The sequence below is a fragment of the Staurois parvus genome, unplaced genomic scaffold (assembly GCF_062004578.1).
Source record: "Staurois parvus isolate SC_StPar_1 unplaced genomic scaffold, SC_StPar_1.0 ptg000154l, whole genome shotgun sequence".
NCBI classification, from domain to species: Eukaryota; Metazoa; Chordata; class Amphibia; order Anura; family Ranidae; genus Staurois; species Staurois parvus.
This window is the reverse complement of record NW_028317950.1, coordinates 17,904,582-17,928,911: the sequence shown is the minus strand read 5'-3', so window position 1 is coordinate 17,928,911 and position 24,330 is coordinate 17,904,582. Positions and strand designations below refer to the sequence as shown.

At 42.9% G+C, this 24,330-nt stretch overlaps 1 protein-coding gene across 1 annotated transcript in view; it reads right to left on the bottom strand.

The window, feature by feature from the left end:
- The window catches only part of LOC149463570 (multidrug and toxin extrusion protein 1-like), a 121,189-nt gene that overhangs the window by 39,675 nt on the left and 57,184 nt on the right, over positions 1-24,330 (bottom strand). Inside the window, exons 4-9 of the mRNA XM_089675135.1 lie at positions 14,210-14,311; positions 13,974-14,042; positions 10,496-10,644; positions 8,566-8,608; positions 4,763-4,807; positions 2,469-2,566 (exon numbers count right to left, since the gene is read on the bottom strand). Of these exons, the coding sequence (XP_089531261.1) occupies positions 2,469-2,566; positions 4,763-4,807; positions 8,566-8,608; positions 10,496-10,644; positions 13,974-14,042; positions 14,210-14,311 (506 nt within the window). The remainder of the gene's footprint in view (positions 1-2,468; positions 2,567-4,762; positions 4,808-8,565; positions 8,609-10,495; positions 10,645-13,973; positions 14,043-14,209; positions 14,312-24,330) is intronic.

The following is a 24,330-nucleotide window of genomic DNA, read 5'->3' as shown; positions in this document are numbered from 1 at the left end:
AGAACACTGGGTAGCTGTCCATCCTATCTCTGGCCACTGTATCACCAAGACTGCCATTTTTAACCTAAAGAATATGTTACCCCAACATTTCATATTACTTTTAATGTATGTGCCTGTTGTACTAGGTACTGGTATTAAAAAGTATCATGTCCTCTTTGTATTGCTTTCGTTGTGTAAAATCCCTGGTTATCCTGCCAGTCCCCCTGCTTTCCTATTTCAAAGTGACCACACTAGGCGTGACAGCACACATATCCCAGCATGGTCAGTTTTCTGGCTGTGCTGGGAAAACAGTGTAACTAAACCTAGTCGCTAAGACTTCTGTGATGATAAAGAAAACCTGTGCTGGGAGCAGGGGCGGACTGACAACTCATGGGGCCCCTGTGTCCTTGCCCAAACTCAAAAAAGCCTACGAAAAAGGTACCATGGGGCCCCCTACTGACCTCGGGCAGTGCCCGAGTTTCCAAATGGTCAGTCCGCCCCTGGCTGGGAGAAATATAGGGGATTTTAAAAATATTATTTACCTGGCTGTCATTGGCTTTGAGTCACTGCCCTGATATAAGCAAATGAAGCCAGAATTTCTGAGCTGCATACTTGATCCAGATCAGTAATCACTGGGTTAGTGTGACATCTAGGCAACTGGTATTTTCAGTAAGCCTTCGTAATTTCCTTTGATTTTCTTACTCCTACACTTCTAAAGCAATATCTGTCTGCTTGATTGCTCTTTTTATTGAGCCATTTATGGTCCCCTTTACTGTCTTCAACATCATTGGAATTTAAAGCTCCACCCAAAAGGGGAAGTTCCACTTTAGGCTTTGTGACCCGCTCCCCATTAAGGATTGGCACTTTTGGGGAGCGGGTACCCAAATTTGACAGGCTCCCACTTCACCTGCGATCGACTAGGCGGTCAGAAGCGGAAGTTGTCCTCTCCCCCCTTCTCCCCATAGTCTTCTGGGACATGTGACAGGTCCCAGAAGACTACGGGGCCATTCACAAAGTGCAGCGCTTCTCACACCCTCAAGCTGTCACAACCGGGTGCCCACACTGAAGATGCCGGCACCAGGGAGAGAAGACAGCCGGTGAAACCAGCAGTGGTGAGGACACCGCTGGATCAAGGATAGGTAAGTGTCTGTATTTTAAAAGTCATCAGCTAAAGTTTTTGTAGTTGCTGACTTTTCTTTTTTCAGCTGGAACTCCGCTTTAAAGCACTACATTAATGACAGGATTCATAAATATACCAATAAATCCAGGACTTTTTTTCAGCTGGAACTTGATGGAACTAATTTCTGCCAACCCCAGCTCAGATCCTCTACTCCCAGCTCACTACTATCACTTGTAAACACAGAAGCCCTGATAGATTGACTTCAAATGGCTCCCACAGATCTGATCTCCTGAGTGGCGCCCACGGAGTCCAGAACGGGGACAAGTGAGATGCAGGTGCCTGGGGTGCAGTGTGGTCATGGACGGGATTGGGGCATTGTTTGGTAGATTGCACCTTCTGTGATCTCCATTTTTTCCCTGTTGCCCGAATGCCAGTGCTCCCACTGGAGGATCTTCCAGCAAGAGAGGTACTAGAGTTGGCTGGGTGTTCCAGCTTATAACAGCAACAAAAGAAGAACACATAAAATATGTTGGAGTTTTTAAGGAGGGGGGGAGAAGATGAGGGTAGTGGAGGTGGTGGGGGTTGTGTGGAGAGGTCAGAGCTGAGGAGGGGTGAAAGGAGATGGTGATGGGAGATGCAGTGGCTAGTAGCTGTGGAAGAGGGCTAAAATCCACTCTGTGTAGTGCACTCCTGAGCTCTGCACTCTCTATGTATTGCACCCTTGAATGCTACACTCAATGTGTAGTGTACCCATGGACTCTGTAGTGTGTGTATGTAAAGCACCCCTGAACTCTGCGTGTAGCGCACCCCTGAACCCTGCACTCTTGGTATTTGAAGCAGACTTTCGGGCAAAAAAATTTATTTCCCCATGCATTGGGGCTCTACCCATACTGCATGGGTCAACAGCTCGCTTTTTCTGGAGTTAAGCACAAAGCTCATACTCACCTGACCCACCAGTTCTCCGGAAAACTGTGCTCCCCCACGGTCCAGTGGTGGACTGTTCCGGTCTATGGAGCATGCATTGAGCTTGCAGACATCAGGAACATTTACAAAACCGCTGGAGTGTGGAGTGAGGTGGGATGGGGGCAGGAGCCGAAGGGACCGGTCTTGTGTAAGGAGGATCGTCGGTTAGGGTTAGTATATCTCCACCGTCCTGTCATCTAGAACAAAACGAGCAGTTAACCCATGCAGTTCGAGCACAGCCCCATTGCAGGTGCAAAAATATTTTAGTTCTTGGTGGGTGTGTGTATGTGTGTGGGAAGGGGGGGCATGGTTGAGTTTCTGAGCCTATTCTTTGAGAAAAAAACCCTGAATAGATCAATAATTATAACAATGTCAACAATGTAACAGTTTTAACAGCAGAACTTACATGACTCCCAGACCAAGCACATACAAGAAAATGTAATTAATAAGTGCATTGAAGATGTTTGCTACTAATCCAGTTAGCACTTGAGGAAAGATTATTCCCTGTAAGTAAAAAGATATATATTCGTTTATGAGCAAGAAAAAGATAAAAAGTGTATATACATGTTTTAATTGATAACTTAGAAGCACTTGTTATTCAGTGACAGGTGCTCTTTAATCCTTTTGCTGCCAGGCCCTTCACTCCACTTTTAACCTCAGGTGGCCAGACCATTTGACCATATTTTTTTTCTTCTTTTATATAACTTTTCACTTACAGCTTTCAGAGTTTGTAAAAGTCCCCTCTTACTGACAGTACAGGGCCAATATAATATTTTCTGAAAGTACAGGACCAACATAATAAAAACACAATACTCCTGATTTTGTACATCCTGTGATAGCTGCACAAATGTTTATTAGAAATTATATTTTCTATGAAAATACACTAACATTATTATTAGCACATGCAAACACAACATAACTTACAAAATTTCTACTCATTCTGTATTGAGATAGAAAAAAAAGAACAAATATTTCTAAATAATATCAGTAGGTGTACGAGCACTAGGTAGTGCAGAGAATAGCAGCTGACATAAAGGCAAAACCTCTTGACCTTCATAAATCTCATAAACGTATGCAGTGCTAAAAGATTGACACATGTAACATAAACACATGGCGCTTAAAATGGTTCAAGTGCAGTGAACGTCTAAGGGCGTTAACTGTGCAAGTGGTGAACTTAGTAATGCAATAATAGATATAAGCACATGAGTCCCAAAGTTGATAAGGGGTGAAGAAACCATGACTCCAGTGATAAATAAATAAGTGTATATTGCACTAACCAGATTGCACATAATATTTCGCTTTTGAGTACTTAAACCACTCCTGGTCCTCTGGGTATGGAAAGATGAGTATCCAAGGAACACCTGGCCAACCGACCGAAAGACAGGTTATCTTATGGACATCAGTCTTTTGGTCGGTTGGCCAGGTGTTCCTTGGATACTCATCTTTCCATACCCAGAGGACCAGGAGTGGTTTAAGTACTCAAATGCGCATAATATTTCGCTATCTGGTTAGTGAAATATACACTTATTTATTTATCACTGGAGTCACGGTTTCTTCACCCCTTATCAAGTTTGGGACTCGTACTTATATCTATTATTGCATTACTAAGTTCACCACTTGCACAGTTAACGCCCTTAGACGTTCACTGCACTTGAACCATTTTAAGAGCCATATAGCGCAACTATATGTGTTTATGTTACATTTGTCAATCTTTAAGCGCTGCATACGTTTATGAAATATTTGTAAATGTTAAATTGTGTCTTTTTCTGAAATGGTGGAAGTCGAAGATATGCAAAACTATAAATAAGCAACTTAATCTACAAATATGGAGGTTGACTTCACACCTCTGCACCCAGTTAACAGTGCTGTGTGAGCGTTGGTGTGTGGTGCTTGTCAGGCACTGATCACAGTATACTGTTAGGGAAGCGTAGGGAAGATTTCTGTTAGGCTTAAAGCAGAACTAAACTTAACCAACAAAAAAATTACAGTGGATGGGGTAATTGGTTTAGTTTTTTTTCGCCCCAGTGAGTGAACGAAAAAAACGGAACCATGTATGGCCAGCTTAATTTACCCACCTATTGCATCTTTATAAAGAAAGCTCATTTTAAGGTACCTAAATACTTATCCTAAAGTAATTATTGCTAAGATATTTTGACACGTATGCTATACCAAATTTAACATAGAACTCCAGGTCAATTGTTTTGCATTTTTTTGCATAGCTGACCTCCAGTAAATGTGAAGATTCTTCCATGCACTGCGCGTTTAGGTCTAGGTCTCATGGAAAAATAGATTTACCTTCCCAATCTTCAGCTCTTGCAGTCTATACTGCTAGAATGGTTCCCACAGCCTCTTCTCCCCCGTGACCTGGTGGTCTATGGTCCCTGCCTTATATCCCTGTAGTGGATAGGAGGATGCTGAGGGACAAATCACCGCTGGAGCATGGTGAGTGAAAGTGCTTTTCCAAGTGCTTTTCCATCCCCTAGCCAAATATAATCTACTATTGAAAGATTTACTATAAAAACTGAAATGTTATTAGCGTAGCTGACTCATAAAATTCTGGCTTTTGCCCATTTAATAACCTGTAGATGCCAAGGTAGCACAGCTTGACAATAGGCTTTGGATGTAATATTGATTTAAAAAAAAAACAAATACAACTATTCTGCATTTCTGTGGGTTAATGGTGTCCGTTGGATTTGGTACCTGGTTCTGCAAATATTTGGCTTGTAGTTGATACATAAATGAAGCCTAAAACAAAAAGAAAAAAAAAAAGTTAATGGATATGAGAAGTCAGATTGATTACAAGGTAACCATTTCCGAAGCCACAACCTCTTATTGCTTTTGGTTAGACCCCTGTCAGGTTTGTTTAAAAATCTGTGCGCCCTTGAGAACATTTTCTTTTCTTTCCTTTCTGTTACAAAGATAGAATGGTATGTGAAAGCTAACCTCTGCAAAGTGGGGGGAAATCTCTGATCCTCTCCCCCTCAGACATGCTCCCTCCCCGCTCTACAGTCGTGTTTTATTGCCTTTAATCTGCCCTCCTCGCCTGAATCTGGTCAGGCTGCCTCTTTCCCTAATCTGGTCTCACTGCTATTTCCCTACCAAAACTGATCACACATACAGTAGGTGTGAAAATGAATAGTAGATGAGGTGGAACACACAGGTGAGCAGTGGCAGAAGGGAGCAGGGTGTGCAGAGGTGAGTTGTGGAATAGAGGTGTGCAAAGGTAAGTGGTGAAATGGAGGAGTGCAGAGATGAATGATAGAATAGGACGATGGGGAGGACAGAGGTGAGCAGTGGAATGGGGGATTGCAGAGATGAGTGGTAGAATAGGAACACGGGGAGGACAGAGGTGAGCGGTGGAATGGGGGAGGGCAGAGATGAGTGGTAGAATAGGAAGATGGGGAGGATAGAGGTGAGCGGTGGAATGGAGGAGTACAGAGGTGAATGATACAATAGGAAGATGGGGAGGATAGAGGTGAGCGGTGGAATGGGGGAGTGCAGAGGTGAATGATAGAATAGGAAGATAGGGAGGACAGAGGTGTGCAGTAGAATGGGGGAGTGCAGAGATGAATGATACAATAGGAAGATCGGGAGGACAGAGGTAAGCGGTGAAATGGGGAGAGTGCAGAGATAAGTGGTAAAATAGGAAGATGGGGAGGACAGAGGTGAGCAGTGGAATGGGGGAGTGCAGAGGTGAATGATAGAATAGAAAGATAGGGAGGACAGAGGTGAGCAGTAGAATGGGGGAGTGCAGAGATGAATGATACAATAGGAAGATCGGGAGGACAGAGGTAAGCGGTGAAATGGGGGGAGTGCAGAGATGAGTGGTAAAATAGGAAGATCGGGAGGACAGAGGTAAGCGGTGAAATGGGGGGAGTGCAGAGATGAGTGGTAAAATAGGAAGATGGGGAGGACAGAGGTGAGCGGTGGAATGGGGCAGTGCAGAGGTGAATGATAGAATAGGAAGATAGGGAGGACAGAGGTGAGCGGTGGAATGGGTGAGTGCAGAGATGAATGGTAGAATAGGAATTTGGGGAGGACAGAGCTGAGCGGTGAAATGGCAGAGATGAGTAGTAGAATAGGAAGATAGGGAGGACAGAGGTGAGCGGTGGAATGGGGGAGTGCATAGATGAGTGGTAGAATAGGAAGATAGGGAGGACAGAGGTGAGAGGTGGAATGGGGGAGTGCAGAGATGAGTGGTAGAATAGGAAGATGGGGAGGACAGAGGTGAGCATTGGAATGGGGGAGTGCAGAGATGAGTTATAGAATAGGAAGTTGGGAGGACAGGGCTAAGTGGTGTGTAAGCAGTTGCTGACCGGGTGCTTGTATTTTAGGCCTGTCTGCACAGCATTGTTACTTATGCAGAAAGTGTTAGTTAGCTGCTGCCCAGCTGGGAGGGAAGGGAGTTTTCTTCTGGGCTCTGGCCCCCTTCCCTGTGCATATAAAATCAGGAGGGAGCTTTGCCCAGGGGAGACCAGCCATGTGGGAAGAAGGACAGGCTGACAGCTGTGATGTGACCTGATCCTCCAGCACACCACCAGCCCGGAGGGGCTCTGCTCATCCTTGCTTCAGCTATCTTCTCTTCTATCTGTCCTCACTGGAGATAGCCTGCATGAGGAGCCTGCCAACATACTTGGGGCTGCTGAACCTTGTGGTCCCATAACAAACAGCCTGCTGCATGGGAAGAAAAGACACAGACAGCCAGCAAGATGTGGGAGAGTGCTTCTGTTCCTGATTCCAGAAAAGTTGCTACAAACCTGTGTCCTGGAGCCTTCCACATGTTGGGGCTTGTGGGAATTTGCAGTCCTCCTGGAAGATGTCAGCTATGGACTCTTTCCTAAGCATGTATGCTGGGGTTGCACACAAGCCTGTAGTTAGGGATGTTAGGAAAAGAGTGCAATTTCTGTTGCACTATTATCTTGTGATTCTCATCTTGCCGCATTATTCAATTAAAATATTTAAAGCTTTCAGGCCTGGTCTGAAGTTACTAAAAGGGATGCATGGTGGTAATGGCGTATAAAAGAACAGGCCTGTGTGCTAGCCCTGGATCTGTGACTCTTCTAGTTTTTCTTTCCTCCATGTTTTCTTTCTGATTCTTTATTTTTCTCGTCTTCTTTCTTCTTTTTTCCTCTTCTTTTTCCGGTAATATGATGGATTGCTGCTGCTATTATTTGGTTCAGCTTTTTGCCATCCCTCCTTGATGTCATTGGACATTCTGTTATTTGACTAATACAAGTCAGCAGGATGTATCTAATTATGTGTTATTGTTCTGCTCTGCCCCTGCATGGGCATATCCTGAGCTTGTTATATTCTTAAAACAAAACTTTCTTAATAAATATTGAAACAGAAAAAAAAAAAGAACAGGCCTGTGATGCACATTAGGAGTAAATTGGTGACAAGTCGTTGCTAGGGGCAACAAGCACAAGGAAAGGATGTTATGACAGCTAGACAGCGGGAGAGTGGTACTGGCAGGGGTGATGGCTTTTAGTGAGGGTAGCGGTTCAGAGCCTACCTTCTGAGTGGTCAGTGGATTAGCAACCAGGACTGGACCCATGTGATGGAGACCCTAGGGACTTAGCTGCATGGTACGGAAGACTTAAATATGCACGTACATGGAGTCTGCACTGGTTCCTGGTGGGACCTGCTCTGTCACTGGGAGATGGGTGGCAGAGTCTAGCTGGACTGGTGAAATGGACACTGCAATGTGGTGTCTCCTTCAAAATGTTGCATCCTGAGCAGGTGTATCTATCACTCGAATGGGAGGCACCTATATACAGCTTCAGGCTATCATACAGAGGTACACCGGGGTGTACAGCTCGCTTCTAAATTGGGGTGCCGCCATAATGTTGATGTCACATGAACACGACCATGCCTGGTCTTCAGCATTAGTGAACGTACACCAGAGAGTCTAGAGAAAGGAGAAAAGCGAGAGAGAGCACAAAGGCCCTATGTGTACCAGGTGAGTCGGCCCAGCCCAGAGTTGGAGTGCAGAGGTGAGTGGTGGGATGGGGGAAATAAAGAGTTGAACAGTGGAATGGGGGACTGCAGAGGTGAGTGATGGAATAGAGGGGTGGAGAAGTGAGTGATAGAATGGGGGGGGGGGGTCAGAGGTGAGTGGTGGGATGGGGGGGTACAACGCTGAGTGGTGGAATGGAGGGGTGCAGAGGTGAGTGATGGAACGGTGCTACAGAGGTGTGTAGTGGAAAGTTTGTGTGGGGAGGGGAGGGGGAAGCCATGGGATGGGTGCCTGGAGAAATGAGTGATAGAATATGGGGTAGAGAGGTGACTGGGGGGGGGAGGGGAAGGTACAGTGCTGAGTTGATAGTATGGAGGGTACAGGATGTGTACAGTATGGGGAAAGAAAACAAAGGTAGCGGAGGTAACGCCAAATTAAGTATCTTTTGTGAGAGTTTGGTTAAATCTAGGTGCAAAAATTTTTTTCTGGCAGACTTCCACAATATAATGTTCATGGGACAATTGGAAACAGACATGGTTAGACTTACCGGAAGGGCTGGAATGAATATTAAAACATAGACCTGTGTCAGTCTATAGGAAAAAGAAAAAATATATATATAGTTTAGTATGAAGCCGGTTATTCTCAAGTAGACTTTTGAACAAATATTTGTACATTAGATGACTTAACAAATGTGGTTTGAAAGTACTTAAAAATTCTGCTATTATCATTCAATTTTGGAATGAATAGACTTTTCTGAACAAAAACCACACTGGCTGTTAGAAATTAGTCAGAGAAAAATTTCCATACTGCTCCTTCAAATTTTCTCTTCACTGCAGCCAAAAATCGATTGTCGATTTGACTCCAATAATGATTAGAAAATCAAACAAACATTCTTAAAATGAGAAATTTCTAATTAAATTCTTCTAGTGTATGGCCAGCTTAGTCTTGTAGATAACTGAGGGTCCATTCAGACCAGCTGTTGCATTACAACGACTGGATAGCTGCAGTGCCAATGCGTTGATCGTGGCAAATCTCACTGTCCACTTTTTTTCTTTAACAAACATTATTGAAATGTCACGCAGGGACATTTCATTAAGTTCTATTGGCTGCCACGTGGTGCGAGGCAGTGGATGGCCTGCATATTGTCAGGATCCTTCCAGAGCCTGGAGCAACAGCCCATTGGCAGCTGATTCTTGTCACAGGAGAACAATAGTAAGTGCACTCCTGTGACCCACAAGGGCAGTGTGGACAAAAAAGCTTTGGACATACTTCTTTATTAAATAACTATGTAGCAACCCATGAGACTAAACACACAGGCATCTATGTAGGCTTCATTCACACGCCCATAAACATTTTCCTGATGTTACTGCACATGTGTTTTCTAAGAGAAAAGTTCCTGCATAATGATCCATAAAATACTTGCGTATAGATGCGTATAAATGTGCAAAGATGTGTAAGTGTTATAAAAATGTATTTTACCCTTTGTTTAGACTTCATTTACGCACGTACAAAAGCATATATATGTGTGTAAGCGTGTAAATCACATGATCTTAGACTCAGATTTTTGGATCCTGTGTTATGGATCTGAAAGCATCTCATGTTTATGCACCTGTGTGAATGGCTCCATTAAAAACAATGCAGCTGTGTTCAGATCATAATGAAAAAACACTTGTTTATACGTTTTTTACGGCCATGTGAATGAAACCTTATAAAAAACTAATTTGCGAATGTCTCAGCATTCACACAGCCACTGTGAATAATCCTAGTAAAAATTGTATTATGTGCAAAATGTAATTTTCGATTTACAGTATTTCCTATGCATGTCAGCCCCACCTAGATGTTATAATGGGATATTAATCAGAAAAATACTGCATTATAGTCACTAGAGGGAGCTGACAATCATAGGAAATAGTAAAAGATATTTCACACATTAGACCAATTATGGGGACTATTTGTGATGGCTGTATGAATGCTGAGACAGTCACAAAGTGGGCTTTTTATAAATAGAGTCCATGGTGTTATGTTAGGGACTTTCTGGACTTTGTGACCACACGGGTCTGGAAGAAGAGGTTGTAGGTATGATAGGAGCTATACTATGCTGGGAAAGAAATGTGGAAAAGCCTAGGCATTGGTTAGACACTTAAAAGCTAGTGGGGAAATATACTTCCCAGTATGCATCCCTGGCTACCCAGTGTCTAAATGATGGCGTCCCATGAAGACCATGCAGTTGTAGGTAAGGTCCTTTGGGTCCAGATGCAAGATGTGAATTAGGGCCCCAGGATAATGGGGCCCATATACAACTGCACAACACCACAGTTGCCATCTTTCCTTTCTTTGAAGGGAGAGGCAGTCCCTCTTTGGCCCCAAATTTTCCATTTTCTTTTAAATGAAACATTTGAGAATAAAAACCATTAGGTCTGCCGTTGCTAAGTGGTGGTTAAAGGTGTAGATTCATCACCCTTTAATAAAGAGCTCACTTGGACACGTCGGGGTCTTGCCGGAAGAGGAGCAAGATGGGTTCTGTATTCAAGAATAGGGCCCAGCATGGGAAACAGAAGAGAAGTAGGATAAGAATACCTCTTTGCAGGATGGTCCCTACCAATTTTAGGTTGCGCCCTCCATAGATCTGAAATATAAGTAATTGATTGGTAAGGATAGCCCTCACTGGGTGGAGATGGTACACTTTGGGAAACATGGCTAGCTGAATTCAGACAACATAACAAAACATTGGCATAACACACACAATGGAACAACAACACCTGCAGGGTTATAAATGCCAGAGTAACATTTTCTGTATTTTAATTGAAAAGTTAATTTTACCACCTCCTGATACAGGGTGCATTCACAAAATTCAATTTACAAGTGTACAGTGTGGCAGTGCATTATCCTGCCACGGTGAAAATGAAGGTTATAACCCAGATTTCTCAACCATACAGGTTGAGGGTCTCCAGGCAGTTCTCTTAATGCAGAAGAAACTGGGATGTCAGTTTCCTCTTTGGTTTGTAAAGCCCGTTTTGGGACCTGTGGCCTGGAGATTTCTAAATGATCTGGGAGGGATGAAATCTCCAATTCTGGGTCCATGTTTTGAATGCAGCCAGCACACTGATTGCACAGGTGTGTGCAGGCTTTTTGTAGAGAGGCCTAACCAGGGTTCTGGGCTCCACCCCGGCAGACAGGAGATCATTGCCAGGAGTCCTCCACCTAGGAGAGGTTGAAGCCAGAGCAGCAAGTGGCTGATAGCTGTGTGCAAGTGGCTGATAGCTGTGTGCAAGAAGCCAATCTGATGACATCCAGGTGTGAAAGCGTCCCTCAGTAACCAGAGATTGCTGCCAGGAATGCTGATGAGATTGCTGCCAGGAAGGCTGATGAGAGCAGAGGAACTAAGCAACATATACGGCAAGACCGCATGCTTGTTGGAGAGACATTTGTTCTGTTCAGAGTCACCAGCGGATGCAAAGCAGACCCGGGTCGGTAAGATCGTGCACGCACCTCATTTCAGTGTTGGCGCCTAGAGACTGAGTCCAGGCCTATAGCTAGTTAGTTAGGGTCTCTGTTTCTGTCAGGCCACAAGTGGTGTTACTGATTATTGGAAGGACTCCACAACTTAAAGTGACATTTCACATTGGAGAGCTGATAAAATCCTACAAACTCAAGCCAGACTGGCGTTTTGCTCAGAAAGAATACTCAGGCACGTGCTACAGGACCAGTTATGGGAGAGGGAATACTGTAGATTTGTGTAAGATTGTAAGCTGTTGTGCTGCACCACAGGCTAGCCCATACCATACACCCATACACTGATTCCTACTCTTTTAGGGTAATAACAGGTAAGGTGTGGCAGCTTAGTTGTGCCCGCCAGTAGGTAAATTACTTCACTTTCTACCTTCATCCATCAGAAGGCGCCGTGCTGTGCAGCACAAGGGTCTCAGCCTTTGGGCTGGGTGTATGTACATTTATTGTATGTTCTCAGCATTTGTGGTTGTGTTTATTTGCCACTTCTAAGTAATATTCTGTTGTGGAAAAAGCTGGTGTTGGGGTTGCTTTCCTTGTTCGTGACTTCACTGTATCCTGGGGAGCCCACCCCGGTACACGGGCCTACACACCCTCAGAAAAAGAGAATAGGCCCAGGAACCCCAAGAGGAAAGGGTTTAATGTAAGAAATGGCAGAACCCTGTTGAGATTCAGGGTAGTGTGGGCCTGGAAACATACCCAGAAAAAGAATTGAGCCTACGTGGCTAACAGCTGGCACAGAGGTGTCCCAACCAATGTGATGGGTTCATGTGTTCTGCCCCCTACGGGGTCAAAACAAAAGGGGGGGATATGTGGCAGTGCGGTTGAGGGTCTCCAGGCAGTTCTCTCAATGCAGAGGAAACTGGGTGGTCAGTTTCCTCTTTGGTTTGTAAAGCCCGTTTTGGGACCTGTGACCTAGAGTAGGGGCAGACTGACCATTTGAGCACTCGGGCACTGTCCGAGGGCCTGGGGTCAGTAGGGGTCCCAAGAAATGCCACTGGTACTTTTTTTTTTGTGTGGTTTGAGTGTGAGCAAGGACACAGGGGCCCCATGATCCCCTATTGCCCAGGGGCCCCATGAGTTGTCAGTTTGCCTCTGGCCTGGAGATTTCTAAGTGATCTGGGAGGGATGAAATCTCCAATCCTGGGTCTATGTTTTGAAAGCAGCAGCACACTGATTGCACAGGTGTGTTCAGGCTTTTTGTAGAGAGGCCTAACCAGGGTTCTGGGCTCCACCCCGGCAGACAGGAGGTCATTGCCAGGAGGGCTCCACCTAGGAGAGGTGGAAGCCAGAGCAGCAAGGAGCTGCGAGCTGTGTGCAAGTGGCTGATAACTGTGTGCAAAAAGCCATATTTTGGAAGGAGGCTGTGTGCATCCAAGGAGTCCAACGCTGTGTGCTGGACTAGCCAATGGTCTGGGAGACCCACATAAATAGAGGTACTGCTAACCAGCAGGGCTGAGGAAGAGTGCCAGGAGGCTGAATTTTGTTCTGTTTGTTTTTATGGAGGATACCCCTGTATGGGAAGCATTTTGTGGAACTTTCTTTTAAATAAAATTGGGCTAAAAGGCCTTTTAAAAGGGATAAAGCAAGTGGCTGTGTGCTGAAAAAAACTCTAACATTTGATGCTAGTTCTCACAACAGGATTAATTGTGCTACAAGAGAGAGGTTGATGAGTGCCATTCACCGGTGAGTTATTTGACTGTGAAACAAACCTGAATAGCAGGGAGATCAGATTAAATGCACACGTAAAGCTATTGCCTAAAGCTAGCCAAACATGGATTGAAATTTATCCACTTCCAATGTCAATCCATGTGTAGCTCTCTGTGTTTAACAGAAGCTGGTTCTTAGACTGGCTTCTGTCAAACGGTCCTGCTGTAAAACTAGCATTCGATCAGCACATGCAGGCAATAGGCTGCAGCGCTGATCAGTGTATCCTGATAGCAGGGGTGTCCCGCTGTCAGAATTTAAAGACAAAAAGGAGAGGATTTCCCCATCCACCTCAAATGTGTGGCTGGGGAAATCAGTCCAGTATTTGCATTCAGCCAGCTGAGCCATGTATAGCGAGCTTTAAGCAGTCCATAGATTACTTTATTTTCTTTCCTTCCACCCAAGGTGGAAAGAGAGAAAATACCTTCTGCAGTGCTATTGTGTTCTGCTGGCAGGGGGCCCCGGAAAGACTTCCTGGCTGGCAGGGCACAATGATTGATAGCAGCTACATCCGCAGCCAGTATTCAATTGTAAAAAAAATGTAACAGGCTGGTTGTACCCAATTCGTTCGATTGATTACATTGGGTACAGTCAGCCTGCCCATACATGAATCGAATCTTGGCCGGTTCAGTGGGTCCATGTATGGCCGGCTTTAATCTTTAGAAGACTACTACTATTGCATGGAGAGTCAAGGACTATAGATACTCCCAGTGACTGCTAGCACTCAACCATGTATCTTACCTGTGATATCAATGTGTCACATGCTCCAGCAAGCCCCGCCCCCACTGCCACACCAGTAATATTTACCACCTGTAAAGAACAAAAAATAAAATGTATAGCAATACTCTAAAATAGAGTAACAGTCCTTTTTTAATACCTTACACATAATAATGGACAATTTTTCAATAGTTTGCCTACAGTATATAGCCTTTTTAAATAATATGATGCAGATTCATTCTAATTTTATCAGAACATACCGCAATGGCCAGTGACACGGCGTCTAGCTCCACCTTCCCCAGGTGTCCACAGAATATGGAGCTCACAATGCTTATCATGAAGATCATGAGCTGAGACAGGAACTGCAGATAGGATAAAATCAGAAATAATTCATATATCACCTTGTATAAAACCATAAAGTGTCCATATAGTAAACATGGTTGAAAAATGTTCATTTTTCAGGTCATCACAAAGAGAAGGGGAAATTCTTTGTGCATAGAGGTAAAGAGGTTTTACCTTGGCATCCAGAAAGGGTTCTTTAGGGCCCCTTCATACCATTCTGGTCAATTGTGCAGCAGTACCACAGGTGTGTTTAACATACAGTATTTAATGCGTTAATGCACACTGTGTTAAACAACTGCGTTCATTTTAAATAGGCTGCCAACACTCAAAAAATTGCATCATTTTTAACATGGCACACCACAAGGCATGATTTGCAACATGAGTAGAAAAAGCACAAATCAAAGTATTGAAGCTAAAGGATCTACATAACAGCTGGGTAACTGGAATTTGCAAAATGATATGTCAGAATTGGCAGCCTCCATGTGTCTGTCAGGAAAAAAAGAGAGGTATTCACATATTATCCCAAGCAAATATACATATACATATAAAGAATGGTGCAAAACAATGACCCTAGCATTAACTGCAAATCAGAGAAGCTAAAGAAAGTCCACAAAGTATATTAACAAATCTCTAAATACAATGAAAAGAGATTGAGAAAAGAGCTAGATGGCCCTGAAATGCATGGTCAAACCCCCCTGCCCTCCCACAGCATGCAATGTCACTCCAGGCTTCCCACAGTGTCAGCTGGGTTCTTGCCACTTGGATTGGCAGTGTGGCTAAACACCCATGTGAAAGTAGGCTTAGGCTTTTTGCCATTACTTCTCTTTTTGTATTGTCATTTGAAAATACCAAATGCAATCATTTAAAGCTGAACTTTGGGAATGAGATAAAATGTAGCAATCCTACCATCCACACTGCAGGGGTGTTTATAAAACAAAGAAATCCCTATGAGTAAGTTGGATGTGACGAAACGCGTCAGGCCGAGGCTGTGTGGTGACCAGAAGTGATTTGACTGGAACCGGAAGTGACGTGGAAGCATCAGTGACTGGGAATCCGGTGGTGGTTAGAGCACTGTCTCGGTTCTCATCAGTGTGCATACTAAGTGCAACATTTTGGGGCTTTTTACTTATATTTATTCTGTAAGTGGCTGTCTATTTCAGCAATAAAGGAGCTGTTTTTTGTATTGCACCATTGTGGCTTTCCTCGCTTTTGTTTTACATGATCATTATACCAAAGTGCAGAGTATTCAGGAGAAGTTATTCCTCTATGCTACCCTAAGTGCCTCCATATAATTCATTATTATATGAAATTATTTCCAGCTATTTTGGGGAAAGGCGATTGGAGGAGAGGAAGCAGATCGATACTAATTGATTCTTTATCCCACCGAGAGATATCCATTGAGCGTTTTTTGCCAAACATGAGAGTGGGGAGTAACACCATTTAGTGAGTATATACCCGAAAGGGGGACACCGTTTTTTTTTCACACGTGGTGATTTTGAAGAAATTGCAGACTTATTTGGTGGATAAGAATTGTCTTTGGACTTTCTTTTTCACTTATGTTGTTTATGTCCACATTTTATTCACTTTCTAATTTTGCACTACTGAATCACTTTGAGTGTTCATTTATGTGTTTTTTTAAATGACTGTTTAGTCTAGGGGTGCAGGGATAAGCTGCACTATGTTTTACTTATTTAATTCCTGACTCTGATAAGCTCCAGCGCTGTCCTCAGGCTCAGTTCTCTGGGAGGGCGGGGGGTCCCTTGACATCATTACACACAGAGCAAGGCTATTAACCCTGCACTGAATGAATCCTTGGGAGAGGATGCTGCAGGGGATTGGTCGCATGGATTGAGAGATCCTGCCAGAGCCAGGGTTGAGATAAGTGATACACCTCATCCCTGCACCCCTAGACTAACAAGCAATTAACCTTTGCAGTGTGTAGGGGGGGGGGGGTCTCATTTCCAGAGTTCAAAGGATCCATGACAAATGTAGAGCCATGTATCACGTCAGGCAGTTAAATGGTACAATTACTTATAAAGATCTACACAACAGACCAAAAATGTTTTTCTTTTTTTACAAGTACATAAACAGTACTTTTTGTACATCAACAAACCACATAAAATAATCAACATTCAAATACTGAATACTTGGCAAACACCCCCCCCCCCCCAAAAAAAAAAAAAAAAAAAAACAGTAATGCACTAATACACAAGGATCAGGATCTAATAATTCCTAAATAACAAAGTAATGAAATCAGGTAAAGTGCAATAATGTAACCTATAGTATCTGCAGGCAAAAAAAATGAGACAGTCAAAGTAAAGGACCTACTCTGTCCCATACACTGAGCGTTGTACTTCTAAGTTACTCTTATATCCCCCATCACCTCACATAAGAGTGGGAGAAACAGAGACCTAACAATGCCAAACATTATCAGACTTCCTAGAACAGGCCCTACTCAATTAGTTCACTTTTATACAGAGGCAACATCCTATTAATCAGGGTTTTCCCAAATGATATTGAGGGAGCTTACATTTTTTCCAATGGAGCAAGCTGGTCTTGCGGGCACAAAAGAGGGTTACTAATAGGAAAGTGCATTGTGCTTGTAAGGGTGCCAAATCCTCCACTAATATCCAAGAAGACAAACTGAGATGGTCTGCAGGATTTGCAATGTTGAGATGTCCTGTATTAATGGACAGAGCTAAAATATATGATCAAAATCTGCCGGTGAAGATATAAGACGACAACAGTCTGCCGATCCAGAAGCCTATATATATATATATATATACACACACACAAACAAGCCAGTTGGGTAGGTGTATAGTAAATTCTATGTAATTTGTTTAAAAAGGATAAGGTGGTCCCTGGTCGACACCAAATTGCAGAAAGAAGTGTGTTTTTTTTTTTTGTTTTTTTTTTTACACGGCATTGGAGCACAGCAACTGCTCTAGCTCTGAGGTTGGAAAGGTGGAACTTCAATTTCAACTCTTCAAATGTAAGAAGTCTACCTTCTCCTAGTATGTCTTTGAGTAGTTTAATCCTCCTCCTAGTCCAGACCACAGGGTCAGGTATGATGTTAAGGTGTGGGAGAGGAGAGTTAAACCATAGCAGAGAAGAAGGGGAATACCCCACCCCTTCGGATTGCATTAGGAATTGCACCTTATCCCAGGCTCTTAGAGTCACTTTCATGGAGCCTGTTATGGGAGCATGCACCTGAGGACCTCAGCTTCCTCAGACTTTCAGAACCCAATGGCATGCAAAAACAAATTTGACTTGCTAAAAAATTACTTATATAGCTCAGGAAGTGCTAGACCACGCTGACCCAATGGCTCCAGAAGTGTTTGGAGCCCTATTCTGGGATGTGAGGTGGCCATAAAAATGTACTAAACAGACCCTCAATTTTTCTGAAAGTATGATTGGGGAATCCAAACTGGGGCATTACATAGGCAATAAAGAGACTAGCAAAATTTTCATTTTAAGCAGATTGACCCTGCCAATCAGTGATAAATGGTTCCAAGCCTCTAACTGCCTCTCTAGAGTGACGACCAGGGGAAATAGATTGAGCTTGGAATAATCAGTAACCTTCACAGAAAAGATTATCCCCAGATAGGCTATATGGAACACCCAAGGAATAGGAATCTGGGGATCCATTCTAACCCAGGCTCCCTCATCTAAGGGCAGGACACTAGACTTGAACCAATTAATCGTGAGGCCAGAATAGGTTTTGAAGGTATTCAAAATCTGAAAAGCAGCATGCAGGGTTAGAGCCAAATAAAGAAGGAAGTTTAAGCTGAAAGACAGACAGAAGGATCTGGCTGTAAAAGAGGAAAGGCATCTTGAAAAGAGAGACAGCTGAGAGCTATGACTTGATGGTACTTGAGGTGAATAGAGCAAAATGACTCTAAAGAGCTGCAGACATAGGGTGCTGTACAATTACCTAAAAGTGGAATAGACAACTTTTTTTAGTTTTGGGTGGAGTAGAGACTGGTTTGAACCCACATCAGATTTTATTGCTGTCTGTGTCCTCACTGCCACCATCAACATTGGTCCTGTTGACCACTGTCACCAGGAGAGAAAGTAATAGGCAGACCAGCATTTTTCAGTTTTCACCAGACAATTAGGTGTGGGAAAACATTCCAGAGGGCACAAGTTAGGATTTCCTCTCAATTTGGGGAGATGTCTACTCACTCTTGTCATTTCCTTGGTATAGGACATGAGGGGAAATCTTTTCAGGTTGTGCCCAATAGAAGATATCCCTCACATAATGGTCTCATGAAAACAGAAGTAAAACCTTACAGGAGTTACATCCCTTTCCTAAGGTATCCTCCAGAAAAATGTTTTGGCAGCAGTTTTGCTTTAAAATGAATGCGACTGCTAAGAGGTAGCAGAACAACTAAGAATTAGCCATGCTGGGATATGCAAAATATCAAGTGTCACCAGCAGTAGTTATGGGCACATCTAGGCAACAGAATCAAAGAAGGATTCATCGGTTCTCACTGGTGTAACAAGGGATGGAATAGGAGTCTGTTAGCTCCCAGATTGTGGCCCCTAGGTCCACCCCACTGGAGACCACAAGGCGCTGGCTGGTGAACAGGGAAAGCAGCTAAATGAGCCAAGGTCAGCAATGCATAGATATTTCCAAATGTTATTACTGCTTGGATAAACTGTTACAAAAGAAAGAGGATTCGAATCATGTTTCCCAATGTGTACCCCTCTCCCTTCTACAGCTGGCACCTACACCATTTTCATGGACCACAATTAAACTTTGACTTTTGGTCTTTATTTCTGATTATTCAACATGTAAACTTTATAATGTTTATTCAGTTAGTGTACTATGATAAACCCCATTGCTAAAATCGAAGCTAATCTTTACGATGTTGGTATCATTTCAAATTTTTCACTGTCTTTAAAACTTGCAGGTTTTATTAAAATACTTCCTGGTGATTCTGCAATAAAGGCTCAGGTACTTCCTTTTACGTCATGGTCCACCAGAGTCATATCAGGTAACTTGTCTAGAGAAATTATGTGCAGCCAACATTAGAGCAAGATAATGGTTATAAGAGCCTGGATAGGATCAGTAACATAAAAGAATAGGATTTTTTATTTTCCCGAAAGTACAGTATGGAACACAAGCTTTTGTAATCCTCTTCACAACTGGGTTGTATGCAGATACCTTCAGGTTACTGGACACTGGCAAAATGAATGTTTCATGGAAATCTCCCCATACAACTTTTGGTTGCATTGCTTTGTTGCTTCTTTGTTGTATCCACCTGCTACAACTTACCAAACATAGGAACAGAAGCCAAGGTAGCAGCTTTTCAAATCTGAGAAACAGATGTCTGATGCTGAAAAACCCATGAAGCACTAATAGATCTGGTAGAGTGTTCCTTAGCAGAGAAAAGAGAAGAACCCTATCCTTCAAACCATAGACTTTAACCACTTGCTCTCCAGAGGATTTACCCCCCTTCCTGAACAGGCCATTTTTTGCGTTACGGTGCTGCATTACTTTAACTGACAATTGCACGGTCATGCAATGCTGCACCCAAATGAAATTTACGTCCTTTTTTTCCCACAAATTGAGCTTTCTTTTGGTGATATTTGGTCGATTATGCGGTTTTTAAATTTTTTGCGCTATAAAAAAAAAAAAGGCCAACAATTTTGGGGAAAAAAAACAATATATTTGTCTTTTTTGCTATTAAACATGTCCAGTAAAAAAAATTTAAAAATAAAATGTCATCATAAATGTATTTTGCTACATGTCTTTGCTAAAAAAAAAAAAAAATCCCAATATGTGTAAATTAATTGGTTTACAAGAAAGTTATAGCGTTTAAAAATTGCTGTGTATATATACTGGGATTTTTTTTTTTTTTTTACTAGCAATGGCAGCGATCAGCACCTTATAGTGGGACTGTTGGACTGCTGTTGACACTGGGGAGAACTGACTTGATGTCACTGACTTCCCCAGTGCCACCAATACAGTGATCAGTGCTAAAAAAAAAACACTGACACTGTACTAATGGTACTGGGCAGGAAGGGGTTAACATGAGGGGTGATCAAAGGGTTAACTGTGTGCTGGGAGTGTTTTACTAATGGGTGGTGTCTCTGTGCTTCACTGTAAGCACACTGCTTTGGATGGCTGTGCTGTGCAGGCAGTGTGCCCAAGCTGACAGGGAGGAGAACTTTTGGTAAAAAAAACAGTTATCCTCCTCGGTAATCTCCATCCGGAACCCGGTTATTGACAGCTGCGGCCACAAATGGTAGGGTGCGCATACGCTTCACGCCCATCCCCTACCCGGAAATGCAAAATCACGTGATTTTGCACACCCGTGCCGCCCTGTAGCAGTATTTCTGCTATAGGGCAGTTGGGAAGTGGTTAATGATCATTTGCCTGAACTACCTACCAATGGTTTAACAAGAAGCAGGGAGTCTCCTGGATTTAGTAAATACAAATAGGGAACCTGATGACCTAAACTCAGCACATACGTCAGCCTTTGGTTTAAGCAGATCAAGGTCCTGAACAAAAGGGTCCCATTCTCCCAAGTTTGTTCCTGATGTTAAAAAGGGAGAATTCTTCAACTTCTCCAAGCCTGACAACCTCTTTTCTAGGAATTCAGCAGGGTGTCTTCCTAAAGCAGAGAACCAATCGCCTCATTTGGGGAGGGGTGTTTAGGCGGGGAACTCAAGCTATGACCAAATCCCTTGCAAGTTATACCATGGTCAATAACCTTCCCTAGGTACATGGAGCAGCCTAGCCAGTAGTAGATTAATATGCAGAATGATATCCTGAACGTCCAGACATCAAATATGCCATTTCTTACTAATTCAGCTAGAACTATATGGCTTTCTACTCTCCTGTAGACTTTAACTAGGGGTGTAAGGTATCAGGTGACTTGTATTAAAATGACCTCTCGGAACATATGCTTTGTTTCATTGTAAGTATTTCCTGTCTTAAATTATGCAATTGTATGGAAAAGTGGTTTTAAATGGGATGCATGTTTTACTGCTATCTCGGAATGTCTTTTATGTCCAGTGAAGGACTGGTTAATAGCTTTACGATCATCTCCAAGCAAGAGTCTCACAGACATACTGGGCCCAGGCTAATTGGGGATTACAACCATGAAGGATATCCAGCTGTGTCCTGTGCACTCTTGAACCCAGCACACAAGGACCACGTGTCACTCAACAGAGGGGGGGGGGAGCTGATTTGGAGTAAGGAATGATACAAGATGGAGGGTCTTTACCAAAATGGATGTTCGTGTCCATATTTGTGCGCACGATTGCTACAGTGAGAAATTTTCTAGCCTAAAGAGGGTAGGGATGAAAGATACCAGAATGGCTTGAAGGGGAAATGTAATTTTGTGTCATCCTCCTGTTGCAAAATTTCTCGACTTATCCAAAGAACCCCTTTCACGCAGCAGTGGCAGAGCTTGCTTGTATATTGCTATGGAATATTTTCTGGGTTCTAAGTTCCCATCCCACAAAAGAGAATGAACATTACACAAGTGAACAGTACAGAATTATGAGTAGCCACCCCTGTCGCTAAAGCTTATTGAGAAATATATTCCATAAACTGGTTTGGCTGGAGTTTTGATACTACTGGTAAAATTCTACACATTCTTCTCTGTCATAATCATTATGGCCTTTGTCAGCAAGTTTTTGTTTGGCTCAAATGAGTTATGATTCCTCATACAAGTATATGGAAATACAAAACCTGCTGGAAGCTGGTCAAATTCAGGTCAGAAGGAGATCAACTGCAGAACAAATGCACCTGGCATTGAATTCTGAATAATCTCACAAAAGAATCAAGATGTTGTCAAACTGATACCATGGGCACAAACCAAAGCTCATTGACACTCTGTGGGGATAACCCCAGCCAAACAGCTACATACAGATAGATGGGTCAGCTGCAAAGTCTAATTCAAGTTAAAAAAAGAAAAACAGAAATCTATTTAATGAGAACTGTAAAAGTAATTGTATATTCTGTATATAACTGTATTCTATTTTGTATGATTTGCCTGTGTATTGCACACTGCAATCATTGTGCATGCGCCACTAATAATGTTTTCATTACATGTTTGCATTCTTATTTCTGATTAGAAATTAGACTGCCTATGTAATGCCCCTTGTTACCATAAAAGTACAATTGCAATATTAATGTGATACCTATGTAGTCATGTGTATAAAAGACTTTCTATTGTGTCGAATAAACAGAACAGTTATTTGGAAAGATGCTGAGTGTATCTTTTTGTGTCTTTTCCCTACTGCAGTAGTTGATAATTTGGAACCACTAATCAATATGAGGACAGGAGTTGCCCATCTATAAAATTTTCAGAACAAGAACAAACTATTTTCTTCTAGTAGAGTGGGGGAAATCATACTAACGGTTGATTTTTTTTCAATAAACATGTTATGTTATAGGTTTCTGCTCTGTTCAGTGGTTTTGCACAGAGCAACCCCGATCTACCTTTTCTTGGGTCCCGTGGCACTCCTAGCTTCTCCTCCTTTACCAGTACCCACAATAGCAAGGCGCTTGCTATGGGGGCACTGGTATGTGCTCACTCCCAAGCCTCGCTCTATGTGTCCATAAGACACATAGAGCCACGGTTCGGCCTCACCTCCTGCTCTCTCCTCAGGTGCTGCCAAAAAAAATGTAAATCCAAATTACTAAACAATTTGCCACACGTGAAAATGCAAAAAATAAATAAAATAACTGAACAACACCAAAAAATATAAACAATGTCTGATGTATCAGTAAGTACCATTCAAATGATATTTACTTGAAAACCAAACGATAGGTGAACAGGGGCTGATGCCATTAGTAACAGAAAAAACAGGAGCCGTGGTTGCTGTGGGTGGCAACACTATACTTTCACAAGTACTGTATATGCACTGCTTACCGCTGGTCCAGCAAGACCAATGATTTTCCCCATCTCCTCGCAGATTGAATCTGGAAGAACATGCCGAATTTTCGGTATACACCCAACTGCATTTGGGACCTGATCTGGAGAGGCTTGGTGCTCTGGGGCAGATATCAATGCTGAAGACCGGCCCTCTTCATCCTTCAGGTGACCCCACATGGATTTGCACTCACCACAATGGATGGACCTTCAATTACTAGATAGGTCTAACTGTGCTTTTTTTGGTTGAACCCGCTGTATGTCTTCTCAACAACTTGAGCATTCATATGTACCAGGATGCGATTCCTTCCCATGCAATACACCACCACTCAAAAAACAGTATCAGTTGGCAAAGCAGCCGATTTTATTAAATCATATAAAACCTAACAATAACACCACACTCACATGTATATGTGCCTAAGGACCTGCACTAGGTACATACAGCGCTTGTGGTTAAGATGGATCCCACCGCCCCGAGACCAGAAGCTGACTTGTGCTCCACGGATGGGACATGATGTGATGTATTAGCTGGGGAACACTGTTTCAATTAGTTTTGTCTGTAATTGGACATCTTTAGGAAGCTAGTGGTGTAACACAGGTTTTTTTTAACTCCATGCATATAATTAATGAAGGTAAAATACCTTCAGCCTTTGGAAACACATTAAATTGGTATCTGCATCCTATTTGGAGAAATTCTCTCTTCCTGTCACAATGATGGGTGTAATACGAAACAGCAAATGAGGGGAAATCTCCTCAATGGGGACATGGACAGCAAATGAAACCTAAAAAAGGTTCTAACTACTCCCTGCTCCATCTAAAACTTAATAGGGAAAATATTTTTTGGCTTGTGTTGGGATTATTTGCCCCCTCCCATCCATGAGACAGCCAGTCAGTACATGTGCCTCATACAAAAGCTGTCCCCAGTCACCACCAGATCTGGAAATATTTTAGTAGCAGACTAGCAGTGGTCTTGTGGGACATGGAGGAAGACCTACTGGATCACAGGTATTGAAGGGATTGGGTTTTTAGGTAACAACAATGAGGAGAGTTGACCTAGTGTACCCAAAGCCCCATTCTTGTTTTATTTTGGATAATTTGGTGAAGAATTGGAACCACTGTCAGAATATTGTTTTGGGATTTTTTAT